The sequence below is a fragment of the Pholis gunnellus genome (genome assembly GCF_910591455.1).
Source record: "Pholis gunnellus genome assembly, chromosome: 10".
Taxonomy (NCBI): Eukaryota; Metazoa; Chordata; class Actinopteri; order Perciformes; family Pholidae; genus Pholis; species Pholis gunnellus.
In genome coordinates, this window is record NC_136537.1 from 6344428 (window position 1) to 6371276 (window position 26849).

Here is a 26849-nt window from a genome sequence, read left to right on the forward strand (position 1 = left end):
ACACATACAGCGGTGGAGATTCTGGGCTCCGAGCGTTATTTTTAGCGCCACCATTAGGCAAATAGGAGCGACATTTGTTTTGAAGTGTTTGCACATCATTAGATACGTGGTTGTACACAAATCTCCGAGCTCCCGGGGGGACGGTGTGTAAGAGCAGGAGGAGAATAATAAGGATAAGAAAACCTGAGCAAAAACAATCGAGTCTCAGACCCCGTGGGGCTTGAACCTCAAGAGAAGGAAAGAAAGAAACCGGGTCAAATTGTTAATGCTACTGCAAATAACCACACATAAAAAGCCTAATGTTCATACCACCTCCCACAAGTTTTCATATAAACACATATTACCCACCATCTCTCGATGCACTGTTAATGTGAATGTTAATGCAGTCCTCTCTCCTCCACCCTCTTCCTTTTATTCTGTTTTATTCCTGCGTCTTATTCTTTCTCGTTCAGTTTTTCTTCTTCCGTCGCTCTTGTTTTCTCAGTATAATCACCATGTTATCAGAGTAAAGCCTTCAGACTGAAGTTGTTTGGCTTCATGGGGATTTGTAACATTTTCCTCATTCATTTTATCATATCATGCTTTAGTTATTTTAGTCAGAGATACTGCTCTATTTCTGTCTATTTCTAGAGACTAAAAGGAGATCTCTATAATGTTACACAGCGCTGTGCCGAGAATCCAGCCGTAATTACTTTCGGGAGATTTTTTTTTCTTTGTCACCTTGTTTCAAAGTTATTAACCCCTAAAAATACTGAGACTACACACAGTCAACGTACATTTTGTGTCATTGGTGCTCCATAGGTAATATTTTGGGCTGTATGAATAAAATTGAATTGAATCAGCACTTTTATAAATATTTCAACGGAAATCTAGGATCATATCAATAATAATGGTTACAGTATTTTTTTGTGTGTATTTGTATTTTTAATACAATAAGATTGTTGCATTAGAATCAGTTGACAAAGATGAGAAGATGCCACTCTGTTTGTACACTTAATATGAAACTAGAGCCAGGAGACCGTTAGCTTAGCTTAGCATTAAGATAAAGGGGAAACAGCTAGCTTGACTCTGTTCAAAGCTAACTGAATCCACCTACAAGCACCCCTTTAAGGTCAGTTAACACGTTCTGTTTAATTTGGTCAAAAACTAAAGTGTAAATATGTGTTAATAAATTCACTTCATGCTAAGCTAACGGTGTCTGGGTTCTAGCTTCACATTTAATGTACAGACATGAATGGTATCAATCTTCTCTCAGCAAGAAAGCGAACATATTTCAAAAGATTTTCATTTCCTTAATAGTTAGTATATATGAAATCGACTAACTAACTAAGATCAGCACACTGATCTTTCAGTCTGACTCCACACGAGTGGGTGTTCTTTTCTTCTTCTTCCTCTCCTGGAGCCGGCTGTGTCAGCGTGTAACGCCACATCACCACGAGCCAGCCTGTGCCTGCGAAGGGATAACAACTGAAAAACAGATTCCAGGTCCCGTCTGACGTTTTCACACTGACAGAACACGAAGTCCTTGTCCGTCTGAATCTGCCGAAGAACGGAGGCTTCTCAAAACATTGTATCCCCGGTGTAGCGACCAGGTACGTGGGTGGCCTTGATGGTCTGCCATGCAGGGAGAAGTGACCTAGAAAACAGCGGCTGTCCTGTCAGGCCCTTTCCCCGGAGCCCCCAGGTACAGCTCCGCGAGACAGACAAAGGAAGACGGATGTTTACTGCTCCGAGACTCGTCATTTAAAGTGTTTGATGAGGTGAAGCGCATATCTGAGGCGCCGTGTTTCCACCTCAGCTCCTATTCACAGTTAATTCACATCTTCGAAGCTCATTATTTTTTGATTATTCTCTTCAGAAATGGCTGTTTACTCAGTCTTTTTTTTTCTTCGGGTTAATAAATAACATTTTGAGCGTCATACTGAGGTTACTGAGGCACTTGTCTGCTACACCTGGGTTGCGTGGAAAAAGTCTGAACTCAGAAAGAGCTCATTGCACAATAGATTTAGATCATTTTAGTGATTTTTCCCACACTTTGCTGCACGCACATATTGCAACTGTATTTGCACTGCTCTTATTTTTAGTCGTAATTGTACTTGATGAAAGCGATTGTAGTGGGGCTTCATCACAACACCAGATATCACCAATTCACCTCACACAACTCGTAAAGGAAAGAAAGCTTTGATCGGTCGGGGTAAGTATCTTCCTAGCATTAATTGGGAAATCCACAGAGCTAAATGCTAAATCTATGCCCCATTGGCAGCAGTTTGTACTCGGGATGACGTATTGAGTCTGCAGGTATTCGTTCATTATTTGTAAATTGCTGTGATTGGGCAGGTCTCGGATCCCATCGGCTATCGGTCGAGGGCAAGGGGCGATGTATTTCTAGGGGTTCCGGTGTAGCCAGCGGATATCCGGGCCAAAGCTTCTTTGTGCTTCCGTGTGCTGCGAGACGAGAGTTGAAGTTGAGAGACGAAGACAGTACAGTAGCCGGTGACACAAGCTAATTCTAAACCGATAAAAAGCTAAATCATTGTCAGACGGTAGCCGCCGGGTTCCCATATTTCATTTAGGCTTCGGACTGTTGACCTGCGTTCAACCAAAGCCTGCTCGACCTTCATCGGTCGATACCACTTCAGACGGAAAACCAGAACGCTTCCGATATCTTGTCCTGTTGCCTACACATGAATGCAGAAATCTGTTTTCAGAGATTAGGCACATCTTGAGTGATGATTTCTTTTTTTTTACACTAACAGTCTTGTTTGGGGCTCAGACAGATATCTAAAGCAGGCACTGATGTACAACCTCAACGCTAATTCAGTACAAAATGTAAAAGGCCTGTGGCACCGACCGTTGCAGACGTAGACAGCTGCAGCTCCTCAAGAAGAGCCTCTTTAGGCACCCGGAGAGGCTCGGCTCGTCATTGCTCTTAAAAGTGAAGCCCGTGGCCGGTTATAGTGCTCAAGTACTTACACTCATCCACCTGCTCAGTGGCCTGGCTTTCCATTGTCAAATTTGATGGGAAGGGGTGTCGGGTTACACGGGGAAGTCTATAACCATTCCTGTTGTTTTGGATGCTCTCAGATCGAGGTGATTGCTTTTTCCGCCACGATGCAAAAGCACCGGCGGCACTCGGGAGGCTCTTAAATGCGCCCTGGATTATGGTCATCAGACTGTTTCAGATGGAACGTATCAGGGTCTTCACTCCTGCAGTCATCTGTATGCAAAGTAAACAGCGCTGGTGATAATACAGAGCCCTCGGGGCTTTTCCGCAGAGATAGATCTGATAGTGATACTGTGTGCAGAGTGTCCATTGAATCTGACCCGCTATTAGGAAAGGCGGAATTCCGAATGAGGGTTTTCGGGCTAAGCAGCTCGTGGCTCACGAGATGGCCTTGCACCGCAATTTGAGGGCTCTTGAGGAGTCCACAGACGCCACCCCGGCCCCGGCTTTGTGTGAATAAGCAGGGTGATGCCTGTATCACATCTTACCTGTGAGCACACTGAAGTGGGTTCACAGAGCCACTGGCTTTGTGTCGTAGCCTCTCGAAGAAGGTCTTACCGGCTGAAGTTAGTGCCACCGGGCCGGATCTCTCTTCTCAGACATAAGATAAATGACCGACGATTTCCATTCACCCGGAGTGAGCGATTAAAGTGCTCACACGAGATCTCTGACAGCTGTCGCTATCAGCTTTCCAGCAGCTTGCTGGTCAATGCCTGGGTGCTTCGTCGAGGCGTATGTGTTTAAAAGCGCTTTCTGCACTTTCTCTGTACGGACTGCGGTGTGTTGTTGTGGACATAAAAGCTCAAAGTTCACGGAAAAGGTCACTTCTTTCGATCCGTCTGATGGAAATGACAGCGGTTCTGCCACTTTGTAAACAGCATCTCTTCCTTTCCCCCAATGCTGTCACACGTCCTCACTCTTCTATTTTGAGTCGGCCCACCTGAAAACGGGATGTGCTTCCTCCAAGGTTGGCTGAATTGGACGCAAAGACCTTCAATAATAATGAAACAGCATCTGTGTATTCTGCTGTTCAGTAATAATTTGACCTCGGCTGCATACTCACTACTGTGTATTTAAAGTGCATGCCCTATTAATATTAAATGTAAATATGCCATGTGATACTCTTTCATCTAACCCAATATGTTCTAATCCCAGAGATGGCAATTAGTCAAAGTGAGAGAAAAACACCACAGAAATAAGGATGACAGCAAACAATATAATGCAAATCAAGCTGTAAGGCTGCTGTAATTATTATTATTATTAATTAACAGTGGATCAATCTACTGTGTGTAATGATCCATTGTGACGTCTTTCAGCTCTTTGTTTTGGTTCTGCGGCCTACAATGTGATGTTCCCTGCTTCTATCAACTGCTTCTCTTTTTGTTTTTGTCTCAAACATATCTCGGATAATCCGACTGTTCACCTGCCACCAAACGGCAAAGTTAGCGACTAGCTTGTGAGTATTTAGCAGCTAAAGACCCAGATATTGCCTCAGGAGTCGGAGGGGACCAAAGCTGAGCTAAAAACACGACTCCAAAAATGATTGCTGAATGTGTAATTATGAAATAAATAAAAACAATAGCTTGAGCTGAACACATGTCTACCAACTCTGAGTTAATGTGATGCCAAGATATATTGATTCTGCAGCTACTGTTAATAAACACAGCACTATTGATTTGGACTTACCGCGATGACATTAGTGCACATGAATATTGCAATATTGATTTGGCATTTAAAACAATAGATACAAAATATTGATTCTGCTTCATTTGAACAAAATATGTGTATTCACATGCTGGAACATATCACACAGTCGTGCATTGATTCTGGCTCACGAAAGATGCACTAATTAAGTAAGTAGAGTTAACATTAACCCACACACAGATATGGATTCAGAGTTACGGTAGGTCCAGTGGCAGTAAGGTCAGATGGTACGTGGTTAGTCAAGACTGTGACACACACACACACACTCTGCTGGTGTGTAGTGTGTGTGTGTGTGTGTGTGTGTGTGTGTGTGTGTGTGTGTGTGTGTGTGTGGTGGGGATGCTGCTATTGCAATTTCCCTCAATGAGAGACTGCTATTTCACATAGTTGGCATGCATGTAACGCGGCAGAATAGTGTGCAGCGATTACAGCCAAGACCAAATGGCTCGAGGTAGAATCTCTGTGGTACAGACACCGAGCAGCTGTTAACCCTTCATGTGCCGGGCCGGGATAATTGGCTGGAAAAGCCTTTGTCTGAGGCAGAGAGACAGAGAGAGGAAGAGAGAGAGAGGAAGGTGGTGGTGTGGAGGCATGTTTGCAGTGTGTGTGTGTGTGTGTGTGTGTGTGTGTCCTTGGGGGTCTCTCTCTATCCATCGTTCTCGCTCTCACTCTCTGGTCCGGAGCTTGTTACCATAGCAACATAGAAGAAGAGGTACTGCTGCCGGAGTCCCAAAAATTGTATTATCTTTTTCAGACACACACACACACTCACACACTCACACTCACACACACACACATGCTGCTCCTTCGTCTGTCTTGCATACATACAAACTGGCAGGCAGTAGCGAGCGTGTGTGTGTGTGTTTGTGTGTTTTTATCTGTGTGTTTGTGTGTGTCCAGTACAGCTTGCTAATGCTGGCAGGCAAAAGCATACACACACACACACACACACACACAGAGGCACAGAGAAAGCGAGAGAGATTGGTTGAAGGAAAAGGAGGACAGCGGAGTGTTGCAGCAGAGTAGACGAGGTCATGTAAGAACAGCAGGGTAGTTTGTTTACGCCACTGAAAGGGGCATAATTGGCTTTTACTCATTCATTATTTCTTGTGTTTTTTTTGTAGTTGTCAGCCGATTGTACAACAGGTAGTTTTGGCTCTGCGAGGTGCAATAAAGCATGATTACCTGGCTTCTGCAGGGAGAACCATAAAGTACCACAAAGCACTCGGTGGCTTTACTTTGAGCTACTTTGTTCCGTCGCTGCAAGCGTGCCGGATATTTTATGATACCCGAGGGTAGCTTTTAGCCAATATTTGCACTCAAGCTGATATTGCGTGCCAATGTTCAGTGTCTTAAAAATGTGGCCACTGTCATGCTGCTACATTTGTAGTATACAGTTTTATAATGAGACCGTGATTATATTTAGGGTGGACGTCTTTAAGTCGGTACAGCACCCACTGAGGATCAGCTTAGTGGGGAATGATTGGTATGGTGTTGGAAAATATGGAGAGGAGTTTAGGTATTGCAAGATTATCTAGATATTCAAACAAACAAACTATTTCCGATGTAATTAATAGACACGCGATAGTTTTATTTGTTGTCACTCAATAGTTTACTCTACACTCTCTTTCTTGTTCTGGTTTTTGATTCTCAATGATCTCAGTATGTTTTCTTTAGCGTATAATCACCTGAAAAAAAGAATTTTTGTGTTTTTGTTAGCTTAGAATGAGCAGTTCATACCTACATCAGGAGTGGGTCCTCTTCACGGAGCGAGCCCGCCATGTTTCTACAGTAGCCCAGAATGGACAAACCAAACACTGGCTCTAGAGTCAAGCCATTCACTTATTTTTTCACGCGTTCGCCTCGGTCATTGTTCTTCTTCCCGCTTGGCACACGGGGGAAGTTTCAGTTGGTTGCAATATGCGACCTCGCCACTAGATGGCGCCAAATCTCACACACACACTGCACCTTTAATAAAGATTCGACAAGACTGCATGGCTTACATAAAAGCTGCCATGCTTCTATCTGCTTCAAATGAAGTCCGTCTCAGTTAAAGGCTCACTGAGCCCTACCGGACCACAATGACAGAAGCAATACCAGCCAATACGATGTGTTCATGTTTACAACGACCACTCTGCAAACTTTTGCTGTGAACTCTTAAGTGTTTCCAGATTTTTCTGTATTTTTTGTTCTACTTTCTACTGAGCTACAGGCGGCGTATGTCGCCACGTACACGCAAGTAGAAGAGCTGAGATTAAAACGTGAGGATTACACGGCTGTCTTCTCCAATTGTCCGAATCACGTAATTCCTTGACATGCGAGGAAGCACGGTAAATGTCAACGGCGTGCGGTCGGCCGGTGCACTATGGAAGTGGTGGTGTGTGTGTGTGTGGGGGGGGGGGGGGAGATCACAGCAGCATTGACAAGCATGTGACACCAGCGGTAATGTCTGAGACAGAGATCATAAGCGTGATAATGGCTGTGATTACATTAGCGGAGCTATTATGTTCTAGATGACAGGTCTCGTTAACATATAAACAGCCTTAAACACCGCGTTCACTGTGGCAATGAACACGGGCCCACACACACACACACACACACGGGCCAAAATGTATACATGCAGCGGTATAAGTGAAGGAGATTAAAGCAAGCAAGGATTATATGACACAGATATTAACAAACATAATGTCATTAGATACAGGGAGAGACACACACGTGTGTGTAGTGGGTACTGTGCATTCACACACAAACAGACGCAAAGTTCATGTCAACCTAATTTAAATTTGATTCCCACAAAATAACCTTTTTCTTTCTTGTGAGTCATTTGCTGGAAATCGTGCACACACACACACACACACACACGTTTATGTTCCTGTGAATATGTGGATGCTCTCTAATCTTTCTCTGTCTCTTCCTGCCCTTATGATAAACTGCCTGTCTAACATTGTTTTCTTATCGGGCCTTGTGTGTGTGTGTGTGTGTGTGTGTGTGTGTGCAGGCTTGCAGCATGGGTTTGCGCAACCATGTGCCACAAGTGTGCACGAGTGCATGAACACCTCGTAATAGGTGTTTCTGAGCGAGGTGGTGAGGGATGCCTTGCACGCGTGTGTGTGTGTGTGTGTGTGTTTGTTTTAGCCAGACTACGTCTCCGGAGCTCGGAGGCAAACATTAACGTCACCAGATACCTCTCTATCTGACTACCCCTCTCTCTCTCTCTCTCCCTGTCTTTTGTCCTTCCTTTCTCTAACCTGTTATCTGATAATTCTCTGTATCTCTGTCTCTCTCCTCGCTCTGATTTCACAGAATACAGGATGCGCTTAAGTGTGTTCATTCATTATCTAATTAAGTCATTTACCAAGCTCTAATTCTTTCTCATCAGCTAATAGTCTGCAGATTAAGTATGGACGATGTGTGTGTGTGTGTGAGAGGGACGGGGGTTGCTTTTTGAGTGTTTTGTTAAATTATTAACCCCTCATTATCAGGTGAAAGGCAGAAGATAAAGAAAGCTCTTATCTCTGATCCGGCTAATCAGGGAATAATCAGTTTTCCTTTCAAAGGGAAACAGCGAGCAATCAGGTTGTTTTTTTTCTCCCCACAGTCGTGTATGATTTTGTGTCATTTTGTCTTGTTTGCAACCCGTGGCCTTTGTTAGCATTGAACATTCCTGTGAAATAACTACCGTGACACATTTCAGTGTGAGGAATACAGTGTTGTTCATTTTCCACCGGTGACGTCGCTTCATTTTTTTAATTTCTTTAAAGCAGTTTGGAAGTCGCTGTGTCAGTGCCCTTCAGGCGGACTCTGGAGTTACACATCAAAGGCGGAGCGGAACGAAATCTGGAAATCCGATGCCGGGAAGCGGCCCTCTGTCTGTGGCGTCCCAGTGCAGCGCTGGGTGTAATCACAGGTCATTGAGAGTCTGGGAGGCAGTCGGGCTCCACAGACAGGTTGAGCAGCGACTGTAATTTATCACTATTGGTAATTACATTAAAGCATTAGGTAAAACATCTGTTATTGATCTATATATGATGCAGGTTGAAAACTAAAAATTATTGATTAATCTCCCAAGTAATTATTTTAATTGCAATATATTTGAACAAGTTTTTGTATATTTGTTTTGCAGTATATTTGAACAAAAAGTAAAAAAAAAAAAACATTTTATACATATACAAAATGATTTATATAATTTAGTGTATGAATATTTATTTATGAACATATAATGTTTTTTGTATATTTTGTGTTTTATATTCTTACAATATAAAACAAGACGAGCAGCAAATCCAGAACAGTGAATGCTTAGGGACTGTATGAAAATAATTAGTGGTTTAAGGAGGAGCAGAAACGGGGAGGGTCACACTTCTAGTTATTGTTCAATGGGGGGGGGGGGGGGGGGGGGGTGGCGGGGCTGACACACAGAGACAGACTACAATTCACGCTCACGGGCAATTTAGGGTCATCAGTTAACCTCAGCTGCATGTCTTTGGACTGCGGGAGGAAGCCATGCTGCCACGGGGGGAACATGAAGCCCGGGAATCAAACCCCAGCAAGCCCCCCTGTGAGGTGACAGTACGAGCCACCACACCACCGCTGCAGCCCCCCGAAATAGAGCATGTTCGGCAGGCCGCAGGAATACAGGCAAACCAGTTTGGTGACAAAATGTCAACGTAACTGTTGTTCATTTACACGTAAACTCCGCAGGGTGCCTTTAAATAATGGTGATCTGCCAACTTAATGTTATTTTATTAGAAGTCAAAGGTGGGTCTGAAGAATTAGTTCAGAATTCCTTTCATACACTCCCTTAGCAGTTACGCCAGATAAATGAATGAAACAATTAGTCGATCATGAACACTGTTGTTGATCGACTAATTGTTTCAGGTCTAGTTTCTCTGATCAGCGTAAAACTGCTCCAGCAAATACAGAGCTATGTTGCTTCTGTTTGAGTGAATATCTAACAGAATATTGCTGTGAGCTCTCTCGTGTCTCACAGGTGCATTCACCTTAGATGCCTGCAATATGTGTAGCAGCAGAAAGCATCAGAGAGGGTGAAAAAAAAAATGGCCTTGGCCTGAAGTCATGATTGAATCCAGAACTATGTTAACATTTCCACACATTCAGCCTGATGTGTTTTTACATAAAGGATCGCTGTAACCCAGAGGTGGAGTCATGTTATCTCTACGATTTAAAGCATTTTCTTCAACAACACTTGTGAAGATCCTTTTTCTTACATTTCATCTGGACATTTGTCGGCAGCGCCTAATTAATAAAAGGAATTACACGTTCCATTATTAATGAAAAACAGTATGAATCTTCGCACCTTAGCTGTGAGTTATCACACATCTGATAATGCGCTGCTTGTGTTCTGGGAGAAGAGTAGGTCATCGTCACCGATGTGCAGTTGGACCGAGCTGAAAAGACCAAAAAGGGATTACTTTCAGGCCTTCTACCTCTGGAAAAGAAAGTGTATCGCACACATCTGGGATGCATTAAATAATTCAAATTGTTGATGTGTTCTAAGGGGCTGTGTTATCATGAATTTCATCCTCGCACAAAGAGCACCGAGGGGCCGTTTTCAGACATTTACAGCGGAGTCCGGGGCGTGGCGGCCCCGAGTGAGATGAGACGAGATGAGATGGCGTGAGAACGGCCTCTAGAGTCACTGGAGTCCGTGTTTGCTCCGACAATGATTCTATTCAAAAGTGTTTGCTCTCACAAATGTGCCTGAGTGGCCTGTTTTCATTGTATCACACACACTTCAACATCTCTCTCTCTCTCTCTCTCTCATTGTTGCTTTTCCGCTCGCTCTCTTTAATCCTTTGTTTCACTGGGCTCCAAAATCCATTATGTTAGAGTACCTAAAAACCAAATGATTAAATACATGCACACACACACACTTATGCACACCCACATTATTGCGCTGTGTTAAGATATTGATATTATTTTTTTTCCTGTGTTGGAAAGGCTTTGAATAAATGGTTAATTACTGTAAATTTGAGAGCGCTTTTGTGCACGTTCGTGCGGCCCCTCTGGCTAGCTCGCGGCCGCCGCTCTACGCTGAGCTCATATGCTGATGACGTCGTTGCGAAAGCGTAGCCGCCCACCGTTACGGTTTCCCCTTAGGTAAACACTGTGAGCTCCGTCAGCACTTTTGCCCTAGTTTGCACTGTCTGCGCAGTTAGCTGCGAGCCTGCGGCTTAGCCGTCGCCATGTTGAGAGCCATCGAGGGGCAATCGAAATGCTCCCGATCTCTCTCGTATACGGGACCTTTTTAAAGGAACTTTGTGGAGTATGGCTTCATGTTGAGGTGTAACAAACAGGTTGAATGTGTTTCCCCCCTCATCAAACATTAGCAAAGGTATTCAAAAATATATATTTTAAGATCCTGTTCTGCTCGCAGTCTTCATCTTCCCTGCCTTTACTGGCAAATTGCTGTTTTTTATTTTTTTGTCCCCCTCGCTTTTATAGTTTCAGGTTGCTTTTCTGACTGAAGTCTCTCTGAACTTGTTTCTCTGACTGTCCAGCCACCGCAGTCCACAAGAGCAAAGATCTGACTCTGTGAAAATGTCGTTACACTTATCTAAGTTGCCTTCAATTATTGCTGTGTGCTCAGACACAAAGCCTTCAGCGAGGAGCAGCAAGTCTGCTGCTGGAGGTTGTTGGGGCAACGTTTTTCGGGTTAAAGTCATTTTACCGATATTTTTTTTATGTCTAACAGTTAGTAATGTAATCTTTGATCTCTTTGTAGTAAAGATGTAAATACAACGCTATCTACCAGAAATAATCGGGTATCCATAAAGGATCTTATACAAGGGAACAATACGTCGAATTTCTAGTTTTTGCACAACACAATAATTAATTTGAGCATGATTTGTTGTTTCCTGGATTTATTTAATTGTTTCATTTGTAATGTAAACGCAGCTCTACATCTCCGAGTGCTTTCCTATAACTTTTGATGTTTCCCAAAACAAAAGGATCAGGAGACATTTTTGTTCCACATTGAGCGCGTTTGTTTTCTAGGCTCAAACCAAACGACAAGGAATAAACACTAAGGAAATATGTACATATGTAAATGAGAGAACCGTTTCTGTGTGATTCCTTTACGTTCGAGCGCCATCGTTATCTCTCCCACGGCGCGATGTGACACGCAAAAGCCAAAGAGTCCTCTCATGTCCCCCCCCCCCCTCTTGCTCCGTCCTCCCTTCCCGGGCCTATTTATCTATCCATCAGTGTCAAACACACGGGGTTTTGTGGGATGTGCATTAAAAAAACAAAGCCGGAAGGTAACAATACGCTTTGAAGGCCTCGTCTCATTATAATACCCGCTCTCATGTCAAACACACGCAAAGACACGAAAGCAGCGAGCTTCTGATATCCTCCTTCTCGACGGCCACATCCAGACACCTAAAGGCTGTATATTCTCATATTGATGGCATTCTTCTTCTTCTTCTTCTTCTTCTTCTTCTTCTTCTTCTTCCCCTCCGTCTATCCAGGAATGCCTCCTGATATCTCTCTGATGTCTAATGCCGTCTGACTGAACACGCGGACCAGAAAACACACACAAACGTGCACGGAATGCGTCGCCGCACTGACACTTCAAACAAAGCTTTTGTCTGCTGCCTGACAGCAATTCCTCTCTCCTTCCCCCTCTCCTCCTCTTCCTCCTCCTCTCATTATCCCCCTCACTTCTCCCTGTCATTCCAAAAACACTCGTTCTACCCCCTCTCTCCCCACATACACACACACACACACACGCGCGCGCACACACCGCCAACGCATTCAAGGGTTTATTCCTAATTGAGCCGCCTGGTTTTAATGCAGGTTAAATAGAATGCAAAGATCGAAAATTATAAAACAGCACTTGAGCTACGAGGTATAATAATCAGCCGTGTTTCACTTGTAAAAGAGGGTTTATTAACACAATGATTCATTTCAAAAGCAACCTGTCATAATGTCGCCATTAGTGGCAGAGGTGTCGCTAGTAAAAGCGTGGGTTGAACTTTGACGTTACAAAAAAACTAAAACATCTCATCAGTTTTGCCATCAAGTTGGACTGTTTTGTGAACATGAACAAAGCTCCTTTGTGTTCATTGAAGGTTTTTTTTTTTTACAGTTTCTGGAACAGAGGGGTCCATTTTATTTAATTTTTGGACAAGAATTGGGTTCCTGGCGAGGTGAAGGGAGTGTGCTGACTGGCAGTGTGTTTGAGATCGGGTAATTTCAGTCAGAGCCACTCATGTCAAGGAATTGAACATTTATGGCTAATGGTTTCACAGTTAGACCATCTTTCCGCTGTGAAACGCACGAGTCAGCAAAGTGCAACACCACCTAGACAGACTCCATTCATTTGTCAGTGTGCGCTACAATTTTGAGCGTAACTTTTGATTGGTTCTCTGAATTCGCACCCCCTCTGGAGGCACAGAGAGAGTGGATGTAGTCACCGCAACGTCACCCATTGGTTTGTGGACTGCCGTTTTTAAGCCTCAAGTTTGTCATCTTTGTTTTTTCAGCTGTGGTCATCTTGTCTTTTTGCAACCAGAAGTGACACAAGAGGGCGGAGCTAAGTACAATTGAATGCTGGTTATGGCATTTTTCGGCGACCAAAAATGTTACAACTAACTTTCAATGAAAGCACACTGAAGGGTAAAACGTACCACGAAAACACGGACAACTTCCAGACCTGACTGTGCCGTGGCAGAGACCTGTCAATCACAAGGTTCTAATCTTAAAGCATACCCTGTTTTAACTTTGGTAACTATGTATACCATAATGTAATAAATGAGCATCATGCTGTCATGAAGAAGTCTTGAAACTAGAGATTGAGACCATAAACTCATGTTTTCAATGTTTACTGATGTAATAAATCCAGTGAGAATTAGGGTCATTTTCTCATCGTCTTCTAAACAATCTGAATTATTTTTGCAACCAGAGGAGTCGCCCCCTGATGGCCATTAGAAAGAATGCAAGTTTAAAGCGCTTCCTCAATGGCTTCACTTTTCAGAGATTGCCGCCTGATAGACCGAGCATAATAAGGTCCCGCCCATGTATTGTCCTGAAGGGTGCTTCTTGTCACTTTCGTCTGCTAGCAAACAACAGAAAAAATGCCTTAAAGTTGCTGTGTGGGTAGGACGCACTAGCAACAGGGTAAGGAACATAGAAATATGTTTTTATAAGCTGCTGAACCCAAAAACTGAGGATGCAGGCAATAAGACGTGATGGATCAGCGGGAAGAATGGGCAAGCATTGTGTCCAAATTCCAAATAGCCTGAGGCCGAGTTACACGTCTTTGCTAAGGTCTTTGACAGCATGCATTATAGTGTAATGGGAATACTTAAAAAATGTATGCAGTAGGCTATTAAGTGACTTAGCTAGCTACAGTAACTCGCTGACATTAGCTTGCTAACAGCTAACTTCTCATCCCATCATCATTTTAGTTATCAACTGCACCTCTGGTAGAGACGTGGTGCAAAAAAGAATCCTTTGACGTTGTTGACATAACATTTTTAGCGTCAGGCATTTTGTTAGCGTTTCAGCTCCTTGGTTGCACATCGTGGCGCCGCCTGAACTCATGCTATGCTACATGATGTTTTCATTTGTTTACAGGGACCATTAATTCTTTGTTGGACACAAAGAGCAAAAAGAAGACTCGTGCCCGTTCATCTTGTTACAGTGCAGGTGACCTCAGCTTGTGGTAATGACTAAGATTATTCACAAAATGTGATGTGGAATAATTAATAGGCGCCAGTCTGCGGCGTCGGGAAACTTGCCGTCGGGAAGTAATTAGCTCGCTGCAATTTAGATGGATAGATACGGGAATGTTATGTCTTGGGGTAAAACTCCCTCCCGGGTGAATTTTGAACAGTTAAATCGGTTAATTAGGGACTCTCTGTGGGAAGAAGCGAAGAGGGATGGCATTACCAAATGTGGAATTGTATAGAATATCATTTTAAATGATAAAATTGGCTAAACCTTGGAATAATGGAAATAATAATCAGCCTGCATGGACAGAAAGATCGGGCCAATCACATACTAAGCATGAATATCAATCTAATTTGTGTTGCACTCTTGAGCCACGTGGATAAAAGCTCATCAGATGTTACATGTCTCTTAATATGAAGAAGGATATTCTTCTGTTTGGAACAATCCATGGATTTGAATCGGGAAAAGAAACTATCCTGCATTGGGAAAGTCAGTGATTTGTATAGATCCTTCCAAGAGCTTAACATGTAATTTTGGTGATATGTACAATTTAGGAGCCACGTAAATAGTTTTGGGTTGGTTATTTTAAGTGAAAAGGAGAACAAACTATTCATAAAATTAGCTTAAAATAGCACAATTAGCCTCAGTTATTTATGTCAGTGATCTTAATCCAAAGAAGAGGATTTAAGGAAAAACACAGCGGTTGATGCTAGAGATGCAGTGGGCAAGTTCATCATCAAAAATAATAATGCGTGGTTCTTCTTTAGTTTTTCCTCTTTGTGAAACGAGTTGTTAAAAGTAGTGGTGGCGTAACAGAGCCAGAGCCTCACTACTGCAGCTGGGCTTATTATGAGACAGGTGTCTTCTACCACCGGGTACATCCAAACAAAGAAATGTGGACTTTAATGGTGCTGCACGGATTGTCCTCTCTTACTGGACGCGTCAGAGTCTTTTCACCAAAAAGCATGTTTTTGGTGAAAAGTCAAATTAATGACGGACGTTGCCTTGTTTCAATCTCTAATTGCAAAGACTCATAATTAACAAGATATGTTTTTATTAAATTTGGTCTCATTTATCAGGGTCTAAAGAAAGAAACATAACGGTATGAAAATATTCCTACTATTTTACTTTTCTTTTTAAAATAATTAACTGTCTTTTGTCTTTATATATATATATATATATGCATACATTCTGAACTCTTAAATGACATCCCTGGTGTGAAAGAGACGGAAGAAATTAGCTACTGTACCTGCTTGTTTTCACGTGAACAATTAGCATTTTGGTGTGAAAACCGTAACTCTGATGATGAAAACCATGCCGACTGAAAATTCATTTGTAGCTGCTTTGGTTTTTTCGGGTTCCGCCATTGGCTAGCCGACATCTTCATTGCTTCGAAACGACTTTAAAAATATTTCCAAGCGGCTGCCTTGAACTGTTCTGACAGTTATTCCCATGAGACGCAAATGCAGCGTGAGTCCACACAGTCAGGCTCCAGTTGATTTTCAATGAAGCAGCTCCAGAAACTCTCATGATGACATTTCTTCCTCCTCAGAACACAGAAACCTCTTCATGTTCAACTCAATCCCAACGTCCAGCTTCAACATCTGGCTGCTGTGCGTGTGTTGGAAACTTACTGAGTTATATAATATGAGTAAATGTAATAAATTAAACCAAACACCATCATTTGTGCACAGTAATATTAGTATTACAACATATAAATTGTAGTCTAATGGCAAAGCTTGCTGAGTTCAGTGCCTTGCTAATGGGCACCCGAGTAGCAATTGCGGAGGAGGGGAGAGCGTGTTACTGAAGTACTGTGCAGTGAAAGGGAATGAGAGGGTGATGAGGCTGTGTTTCAGACATGTGTGTGTGTGTGTGTGTGTGAGTGTGTGATTCAGCTATCAGGGGAGCACAGCATAGCTCTGCTGAGATTAAATTCCCAGAGCTTACTCTGGCTATCAGCATTACTTCAGGACACACACACACACACACACACATAAACACACACAGAAGGAAAGCAGAGTGGTAGGAAAGAAAGCTGCCATCGCTACATTTTCATTCAGAGAAAATATCAACATCGACAGTATGCCCACTGCTGATGTCACCGCTGCTATTAATCCCCCACCAAACCCGTCCATCTGTCCGTCCGTCTGTCCGCCATCGAGCCCTCTATCTTCCTTTCCTTCTTTCTTCCTTTTATGTCTTTCAAAAGTAGATGTTGTGTTATTATCTGTGAGCAGAACTAGCTGCCAACTCTGGTCTCTCAACATGTGATATTATCGAAAAACGGAATAAGAGGATGCGGGATCAAAAAACACAGATAACATTTGAATAGTTGTAGCTCAAAGTTGAACGGAAAATTGAATTACTACGGTGGCCCTGAGAGCTCAAAGCACTGTAAATTAAGAAAACAAATGCACAAAACACCAGCAAATACAGAAACACCTTTATTTTATTCATATTTTTCCTGTTATGTATTGAAACCTAAATGGTAAAACCATACATGAACAGTTCTAGTTGGCTGTTTTTATGTGTCTGGCCTGGCTGAGCCATTGAGCTGAGCTGATGTTCCCTTTTATAGGGAAAATGTGTGCATTTTAGCATTTGAATCACTCTTCAGAGTCTACAAATACATTTTAAAAGCAGTTAAATTTGTTACTAGGGGATTTTTGACCGAAAGAAAGATGCCTGGGTAGTTTCAAAAGTTGCTAAATTGGCATCACTGAAAACAGGCTATAAAAGGTTAATAACACGGAAATGCCTAAGCCAATCAAAATGCAGGTGTTCAGCACCGTAGCGATATCCTTTATTTTCCCCTTGACCTTTAAGACCCGCCCTACTCAGCTTTTGATTGGCTTACCCAGACACTCACCCTAACCAATCTCACTGCTCATGTCTAAACCTAACCATCCCAAACAACGAGTACTAGCCAATCAGAGGCGGAGTAGGGCGGGTCATCACTTCGCCATCCTTAGGAACGAGCGGGAGGGACACGCGACTGTTTAGGCTGCATGAGCTCGTCCGACGCTGGGTGACACTGTGGGGAAGGGAAAAATACCAACTGTGATAAACAGCTGTGAAATATGAATCTTAACATCACATACTGTGTTTTAATGTGTGCTAAAGTGGCCCTGCTCACTGAACCCCGTCGAGTGAATGAGTGATGCTGAAATAGGTGAGTTATGGTCAGTAGTAGATACATGAATGCTGCTGCTATGCTTCATGTCAGTTCGCATGAATAGCTGCGTGTTGTTACTTAAAAGCTGTGGTGATACTAGCGTTAACTGTGACCTGTAGAGCGTTAAGCTAATTGCTGAATGTTTGGTTAAGTCACTGAAGTAAAATTCACCTCAGCAGAATACTGTGTATAAAAGTTAACTTTACACCAGATAGTTCAAGGAATAATACAATTAATGTGCTAATCGCTATGGGTTTTGAATCAAAACATGAATCGTCAAGTCATAGGACACGTTTTTTAGTTTAGTTTTATTCAGAAATTCAAGCTGAAGGAATGAACTTTTTCCTGCTGGTTGAGAAAGACAGATGACTAATGTCAATAACTGCAGGTCAGGTTGAATGAAGTTGGTCGCGAGCCATCTCAGTCCACAATTCTGGACTCCTGAAGATTCCTGGAGCCAACACCCGCCAAACCCTCACCTCTTCCTGCCAAACCAGGGCTAAAACCCCCAATCCCTGCACTCTGACATGCAGCCTTATTGTTTTTACTATTTCAGCCACGCGCAGTTTGGCGTTAAGTTAAATTACATGTCCACCATATTATAGCTGTGACTTTAAAAAAAATAAACGTGTTAAACATTCTTACTGACCTGGCTGATCTTAGCGCTATGGTTAAAAAAACCCCTGTAAAGTCATTTTATTGACGTGTAAAAAAAGACCGAGCGGCAGTTTAACCTGTGTGTGTGTGTGTGACAGGTAGTGTCGCACGCCGGGAAGTAAATCCTGGATGTGTTAATTACCTCGTCTGACCTGATTCCCTCCGCTTCTACGTCTAGCGCGTGACAGACAGAGACAGTGATCTGTGGCGTGGGACTGCAGCGCTGTGTGCATACACACGTGTGTGCGTGTGTGTGTGTGTGTTTGTCGCAGTGACAGCTCTGTCAGTTATCTTTCTGCGCTGACAGACGATGCGCATGTCGACCAGCGGTCCCAGCACGCACAGCGATCACATCCACGCACACGCCGCCGTAACGCACGCACCTCACCTGCCAATCATTTTGTTCTGGTATTCCCACCGCTGTCTTCTCTTGCTTCCCCTCTCCGTCTCTCCACTCGTGTCTTTCATCATTCTGTTATTTTTCCTTCCTTTTTAAGAAACTGTTGCCCTGAAAACTGGGTCTTTTTTTTTTTTTTTTCTCCCATGGGTCTCTGTGTTTTTTTTTGTTTTCCCTTCTCTCTTTCCTCTCACTGCTCTTTCTCCCGCCCACTCACATCTTGCTGACAGATTAAATGTTGAAGGCAAATTCTGGTTGACAAAAAAAAGAGAGAGAGAGAGAGTGTCTCTCTTAATTGTGTTGATCGCTAATTAGCCGGCCGGTCTCATCTTGCGGCGGTGGATGTGGTAAAACAGGATGCAGCTTGTCGATTTCTCAGAGGAGGCTGGTGACTGAAAAAGTTTAAGGAGGGCCGGGTGACTCGGTAACTGTGCGGTCATTTCCAAAGAAACCTGGGGTTCACCGCCCCCCCTCTACAGCAGACCTCTACAAGAGACCATCTTGAATCGTACCCACAAGCAATAAGTCAAGCTTTTCAAGACATACAGCCGTGGTTTGTAGCAGAATGCGTAAAGATTAAAGGCTAATTGTTATTGGGATGCGACCCAGTGACGGCGTGACGGGACACGGTGCGGTTCAGCGGGTACGGAGCGTCACAAACGCCGCCTGGATGAGCACTCGTATTGTCACTGGGGGCCACCTACGTTAAAATACTAATGCACTCATGAATGAAAGCACCCGGCTAATGGCACATGTTACATCATGTTGACCTTATTATAAATAGAGACGCTGTGAAAGGGTCGCCTCTCTGGAGCTCTGGCTGATGTTGTAGGAACAGACAATTTATTGCTGCGTTAAACAGCGCCAACGATAGAGTGTGTGTTGGTTCTCCTCTTTAGACCGTGTATGAAACGACACTCATTCATTATTTCATTCAATTAATGTCATTATTTTCCGCTTGATGAGTTTGGGCCTAATGCCTTCCACAGATATAACACAGGGATAGTTAAATGTTTGAGTATTTTTATTGTATTTTGTCTTGGAGGTAGATGAGAAGCTCAGTACCACTCTTGTGTCTTTGTGCTGAGCCGCAGCCAGGAGGTGATTAGCTTAGCTTAGCATAAAGACTGGAAGCAGGGGAAGATGGTAAAACATCAATTTGTGAGTCTAGGATGAGTTGCATGAGTAGATTACAGTGATGTTAAACCAAACATTTCTGTTTGTGTGCGTAAATGACCTACAACGGGTTTGCAGCCTTAAAGGTTGCATTCAGGTCATACTTTTAACTGTTTCACCCATTCCAGTCTCTATGCTAAGCTACGCTAATTGCCTCCCGGCCCCCAGCTCCATGCTGAACCCACAGATATGATCTGCTATTATATATATATATATAATATATATTTTTCTCCCTCACTGTTCCTCCACATCTCAAAGACCCACCAGACGTTTTTCTTGCAGATCAACTTGAAAACGAAACAACCGTTGCTACTATTCCTCATGAATTTTGAAATATATTAACCTTGGCTGATCTTGTTTTGACAAAAAACAAAACAAAGTAGTCTCCCACAGATAGAAGCTTCTAAAAGCTACGGACGATATCATTTAGAAAGGTCTGACCCGTATGTCAGCACCGGGGTCTGCAGTAGCATGGGATAAGCACTCTGTGGGAGCCTGAAGGTCAAGCAGCCGTTACAAATCACATTCAAGACCGCCGGAGTTCATGCAAAAGTCTGGACTGAAAAAGAAGCACTTAAACACAGCGCCGAGTCGAGCCAGAGGACCGGGAAACTAGCCATGAATTGTGAAGAACAAACAGTCGGGTCACAACGTTTATGTGTCTGACAGAGGAGGGATTATCAGGGTGTTAGTTTCAGAGGAAGGCCGCATGTGTTGGACGTGAGGTATCACAGCCACAGACAGCTTTGAGTATTATTAGTGATCTAAAACAAACCATTGGGCCTCATAAATCTAGTTGGATATTTTTATCCACGTTACTTATCCTCTGGTGGATTCTTTGAAACTTAAACCAGCGTTCAGCTTTCTTTCTTTCATGTTTTTCTCCCTTGAGTTTGATTCATTTTCAGACTGACCTGAGTTACTCTGTGTTCTTGTTGTTTTTTTTAACTGTTAGCCTTTACCGGCTACTCTAATCACACAGCGGGAGAAGAATGTCAGCCAAACGCTTGCTGCAGATCCAAAAAAAACCGACTTGTTAGCAATTCAATAACCGGCGGGTCTGATTGGTGGCAGGCGGCGTGTCGGCCTCAGCGGGGGGTGCTAACAAGCTTCTCTTCTCTTTGTGTCCCCCCCCAGTCATCTGGAGTCGGATCGCAGCGCCCTGAAGAGGAGGGAGTGGGAGAGGAGGAACCAGGAGGTCCAACAGGATGAAGACCTGTTCTCAACCGGATTCAACCTGTTTGGGGAACCTTACAAAGTAAGAGATCGTTCACTAGTTAATCATGTATGCTATATGCTTTGCTGACATTCAGGTGATGAGATGAATACACTCTGGTGGGAGGCGGTCGGCTTAATGTAGAATAAAGATTGAAGTTTTATCAAGAAATATTTACAGCATGTAACTCCACCTAAAGCCATAAATTGGCCTTTTTTTGTTAATTTTACATTGCTGTATGTGTGCAGAAAGGGCCTTAATAATGAGATTCAACGTGTTAATTATTCAGCTCTAGAGGTGTTGGTGGTTGGCGTGAGCCATGTGAGCGTTAGCTGTTTCCCCCTGCTTCCATAATAACGCCCTATTTGGACTGAATGTGTTGCTCCGGGGGAGGTCTGAGGCTAATAATACAGCCCCAATTACCTGCTGTTTTACATCCAACTCTCTGGTCCTCCTGTAATTTATATCCAGACCTCCTTGTACTTTAAAGTGTTCTCTTCTCCTTCTACCTTTTTTTTTTTTCTCTATCAGTGTGACATTTGACTTTTGTGTGAAAATGGATTCAATCCAAAACGTCTTGCTAATCTGATAGACTGAAGCATGCTAGTACGGCACGTGTTTGAGAGCCAACGCGGCAACAGAAAATCTGTAACGTTAATCCCGTCCGGATGGGCCTTAACAGCTCTGTACGGAGTGGTCTCCTCATCTAACTCACAATAATCTTCAAGAGGACTTTTTCTAGCGAACAGTAACCGTCTGAATGTCAGGACTGTAACGTCGCTGAGGTGCACACAGCATACGCACGCTCATCTTTACGACCTGGCCGAGCCGGGATGCCGAGTGCTCTCCCGTCGCTGCTCAGGAGAAGCTTTACGCTCGGCCGTTAAGTCGTGATCGATCTCTGCGGGAGGAGAACGGCCGTACCTGACACCAGAGTTTCATTTGGGGAAACGGGAGTGAATTAACGACGTCTTAATCAGCGAGGAAAGCAGCCCCGCTTTGTGATTTAGCCTCATTGGAAACAATTTTAGCCTCGCGCAAGCAAGCAATTGAAAGGGATCGTTATTGCGAACCAACAATTATCCAAACATTTATTTTGCCCCATAATGCCCTTTAAAGCTGTTTCTTTGCGGATGACGAAGCCGACGAGGGGGAATGGATCATCACAGGCTATTGGAGCCGTTCCTTCCTCTCCGGGGGCCAGCAGATTAATATCCCCGAGCATGAGGTTGTGGTCCGTTCCGTTCCGAGGCACTCGAGGTGCCATCCTTTTATTTCTTCTTCAAGCTGAAAGCGAGCCAGCCATGCATGGAGTCCACGGCCACTCTCCTGCCCCTGTGTTTGAAATTGATTTTGGTTTGTTAACTCTCATTTGCCGCCGTCGGGCACTTCAACGCTCAGTTATGCCGCCAAGTGTATCGACCTTGGGACGGACCGGCTCTGAATGTCGACAGAACGTGTTTAACGGCTGTTGTGTCTGAGCGCAGAGGACACGAGGGCTTCTGGCTGAGGCGCTGCTCGGGGTTCAGCAGCACACGAGAGCTTGTTCTCATGATGAATCTAATCCGAGGTGCCGCCACACTCCAACTAATTGTTTCCAACTAATTAATGGTGCTGAGGTCAGGTCAAGATGTGTGTGTGTGTGTTGGGGGGGGGGGGGACTGTGGACTTTTGGAGTTTAGATTATTACAGTGATTGGAGCCAAATACATTTGATTTACTGGAAGAGCAAATTAGTTAAATATGTTTCATCAGGCTCGTATCCATTAGATGACTGGTTACAGAGGATTCTGTTCACGTGATCAAGTGTTACATAAACCTCAATTTAGGGCGGGATATACATTTGGGGATCCCTTCCTGTGCTGTTTCCGTATTGTCATATGTTACCTTATCAAGCTGATATGGTCAACAAGTCAGCAAGCAGACTCATTTAAACATCCAGCATTAGTTTGGAGTCGTGTTTCTGGCCACCTGTTACATTTTAGTCTCTTAGGAAAACGGTAACACTTTACCGTGGTAGCTCCGTAGTTAGCCGAACACACCGTCCCAAAAATAATTAAAGTGAGCTGCAGAGATGCGGCCGAGGTACGCATCAGTGTGTGTATGGTTGTTTCGTTAGCTGTTAGCCAAACACGCCGTTAGCTTCTAGCCGAACACACCTTCCTCACCGTTAACCAAACACACCGTTCAAGCCATTAGCTGTTAGCCAACACACCATCCATTCCGTTATCTAGTCGAACACAGCGCCCAGGCCGTTAGCTGTTAGCCAAACACACCGCCCACACTGTTAGCTGCTAGCCAAATAAATCGTTCCTGTCGTTAGCTGTTAGCCAAACACGCTGTCTATTCCGTGAGCTGTCAACACACCATTAACTGTTATCACGCCTCTTTGTGCATAAAGTAGCGGCTAGGCAGTCGGCGATGCACACTGCTTTGTTATCACTAGCCGGTTAAGAGTAGTGAGTGAGGAGGCAGTCAATGGCGGTATAAAACAGGAAATGAAAGGTGTTTTCAGAGAGTGTGAGTCACCGAAACCACAAGAGGTTCTTGAGCATGCAGCCATAACTCTGGCCACCCAAAATGCGACATTAGCGACATTAGCCGTGGACAGACACAGACGCACACACACACACACACACACACACACACACACACACACACACACACACACACACACACGGAAGCAGAGATGTAGACAGTTCTAGAGCTGGGTTTTGGTGTTCTCTCATTTTGGATTCTTTCAGTGGGCTGCTGAGGATTTCTACATCTGTCATTAATTACAGTGATTAACTCAACAGGAGGTACACGTAATACAAACAAAGTTTGGAGCAATGATGCGTCTTCTAAGCGACCAGAGGGGGTGACAGCATCCTTCATAAAGAGACGACAGCATGTGTACTTGTTTCCTGTTCCACCTCTTTCCAACTCATCTTTTTCCACCACAAACTTCCCCAGTTTATCTCTCTCTGCTGTTAAACTCGACAAACGGCTTTGGCACACCTTGATACTTTCTTCTGCTGATTTATTCGCCACACTACCAATTTATTTTTGTATTTTTTTCTGAGGGTGTTGCTTCCTCACTGCACTTTCTCTGAGTCAAAGTGCTGACTGAACTTACTGAACTGCTCCTTTTTTAAAGATCTATATCAGCCCTTTTTCATTATCACATAGGATTTATAGTTTTCTATCATTCCTGGTCCCTCTCTCGTTCATTTCTCTCTCTCTCTGTACCTGTGTATCTATCGCGTGTCCGTCACTCTCCTTCTCTGTCTTTCCCTCTCTCTCTCTCTCTACAGTGTTCATTCTCTCTGTCAGCTATTAGCTAATCCCTCTTCTAATCCTGTTAAAGAGCGTTATGCTGTTAGCAGCTATTTGGGATGATCTATTCACACACACATACGCACACATATAGGTATTCATCCTCTCCTTCTCCTCTGTTTTCCATTTTGCCTCTCTGTAAATGTGTTTTCTGTTCCTCTTCAGCCACCAGATCTTTTATTCATGAGCCCGAGATGGAGAAGAGATGAGATAATTTATTCACAGCTAACTTCGGCTTGCCACGGTGTGTAGTGTTTGTGTGTGCCCGTGTGTGTGCGCGTGTGTGTGCGCGCGTGTGTGTGCGCGTGCGCTCAGAGCAGAAATTACATCTGTTAAGATTATTTGAAAGCAATTCTCTCCTTTCTTGTGTGCATCTTTTGTAAATAAGGCGTGATTCTTTGCCCTGTTTCTTTTTGTTTCGTTTTTTTCTGCTTTATTAGAGTGTAAAAATGAAGGATAAAGTGAGACGTGGCGCAAGAGGTGCTGTCGCATAGATTTGTCTTGAGGTTTTGGTGTGGATCACAAGGGTCTGTCATCTTCAACCTGCTGTTCACCTATTCATTTTTAAAATAATAACAGATATCCTTTCAGTCTGTGTTTCTTAACAAAACTATGTCAAACATAAGGGTTATCCGATGACATCTCAATAATTTGAAGTAGTCTTTTTGTCTGCCAAACAGAAATTGTTACGGGGGAAAGTATCAGTTAGAGCTTAAAAAGCATATTGAGTCAGAATTCAGGAGACTCATCCGGCTATTGATTTTAGTAGTTGTTAAAAACGGCCCTTGAGAGGTAGAAGTTATGTCTCAGCCACTAGATAATCCTGAGGATTGTGTCCGTAAATTTGAGAGAAACACAACCCTCCATTATCTTGGTCAAATGCAGTGAATGTAACACGTATACGGGGGGCTTAGAGCCCTTTAATCACGCGACTTCTCCAAGGACTTCCATCCCATACGAATAGAGTTTAGTTGACGGACAGAATATTCATTGGCATCTATGTTGATAACTCATTAGCAGTCTCACTTTTAGCCATGCTAGCACTCTGGTCCCGACTGAAATATCTCAGCAACTATCGGATGGATTACCATGAGGTTTTGTACATTCGTGATCCCAGAGGATGAACCCTGATGACCTGGATGAGCTCCTGACCTGCTGTAGACGCTTAGTCTTGTTTCACCAGGTTTAAAAGAAAAACATTTGACATTGACATCTTTCCGAAATGTCATCACTTCACCATTTTATCCGAGTAGACATTTGTGTGAAGTTGTCGTAATCAGCATATGGATATGAGTTATGCTCACAAATGTTTTGTTTTGTGAGATCACTTTGACCACCAAATTCTGATCAGTTCATCCTTGAGTCCAAGTTGAAGTTTGTGCCAAATTTGAAGAATTCCCCTCCAGGCGTCGCTGAGAAAATTGCCTTCACGAGAATGGACAGTTATTTGGTTATTGACCGAAGCTGTTTGCAACGGGATAAAACCAGCCAAGATACATGCCTCCTAGAGAAGTTAAGACTTCTGGATCATGTTCACTAACTGATCCATTACTTCGCTGAACTCCTTTTGAAAGTTCAAAGTGTTCAAGATGTGCGGTTCTAAAATAAATGTAGACAGGAAATCGACCCAGACGGCCTCTCCCAGATCGGCACGATTGGTGTTAAGTTCCGCTGCAATCAGTGTGGGGATTACTCATTATTATTACATGTAACTGCAGGAATATTACCTCCGATTAGTTAAGCTCCCGCTGCCAATGAACGAACGTTCATTATTCATGAATTCATTAACCTCTCCAAATAACAGGCAATTTCATCCCGTCTTGAAAATGAGACGAAGGGTCTTATTCGCTCCTCCTCATCGGTTTCAACCTTTCTAAACCCACCGTCGCTTTACTTGACAGTCACTCGGTGTTACCGCGGGGGGGGGGGGTCGTTCAGCAGAGCGCAGGTTGTCAGATAGCTCGCCTTTATGGCCGGATCCATCAATCAACCCACAAAAAAAATAAAAGTTCTGTACGGTCAAATTACAATGCCACGTTTCACACGGATCCGTCGCTTGTCTGCTATTCATGATGAAATGTCACAGTTCCATTACAGGCTGCAGATCTTGCATAATTCAGACTGGGCCCATGATTGATGTATTTGCTTCACTTATTTGTCGCTCAGGTAGAAAAGAAATGTCAGAGGACGGGGATGATGATCTGCCGCTCTGCACTCGTCCCTCCTCTTCCACGGCTTTTTTTCCCCCCGGTTCCAAATATAGAGCTGAACTGAAACCCCCGCTGACTGCCCTTGTCCTTTTCCCCAAAACGTGCAGCTCCGTCATTAATGAAGCTGTCAATGGCTGACACGGAAGGAACTCTCGAGCTATTCTGAGGAACATCTCTGCGTTGGCGCGGCTGAAGGTGCCATTCTGGCCGTATATCAGCACGGCCCGCACTGTCCTTTCAAGCCGTGATTGCTTGAGAATCCGGGGTCAGGCTAATAATGATTCCTGCCCCATTAAT

General features: G+C 43.6%; 1 protein-coding gene across 1 annotated transcript in view; it reads left to right on the forward strand.

The window, feature by feature from the left end:
• The window catches only part of aff2 (AF4/FMR2 family, member 2), a gene marked incomplete at both ends in the record, with an annotated part of 136207 nt that overhangs the window by 17828 nt on the left and 91530 nt on the right, over positions 1–26849 (forward strand). The window contains one exon of the mRNA XM_079167445.1: positions 20947–21067. Within this exon, the coding sequence (XP_079023571.1) occupies positions 20947–21067 (121 nt within the window). The remainder of the gene's footprint in view (positions 1–20946; positions 21068–26849) is intronic.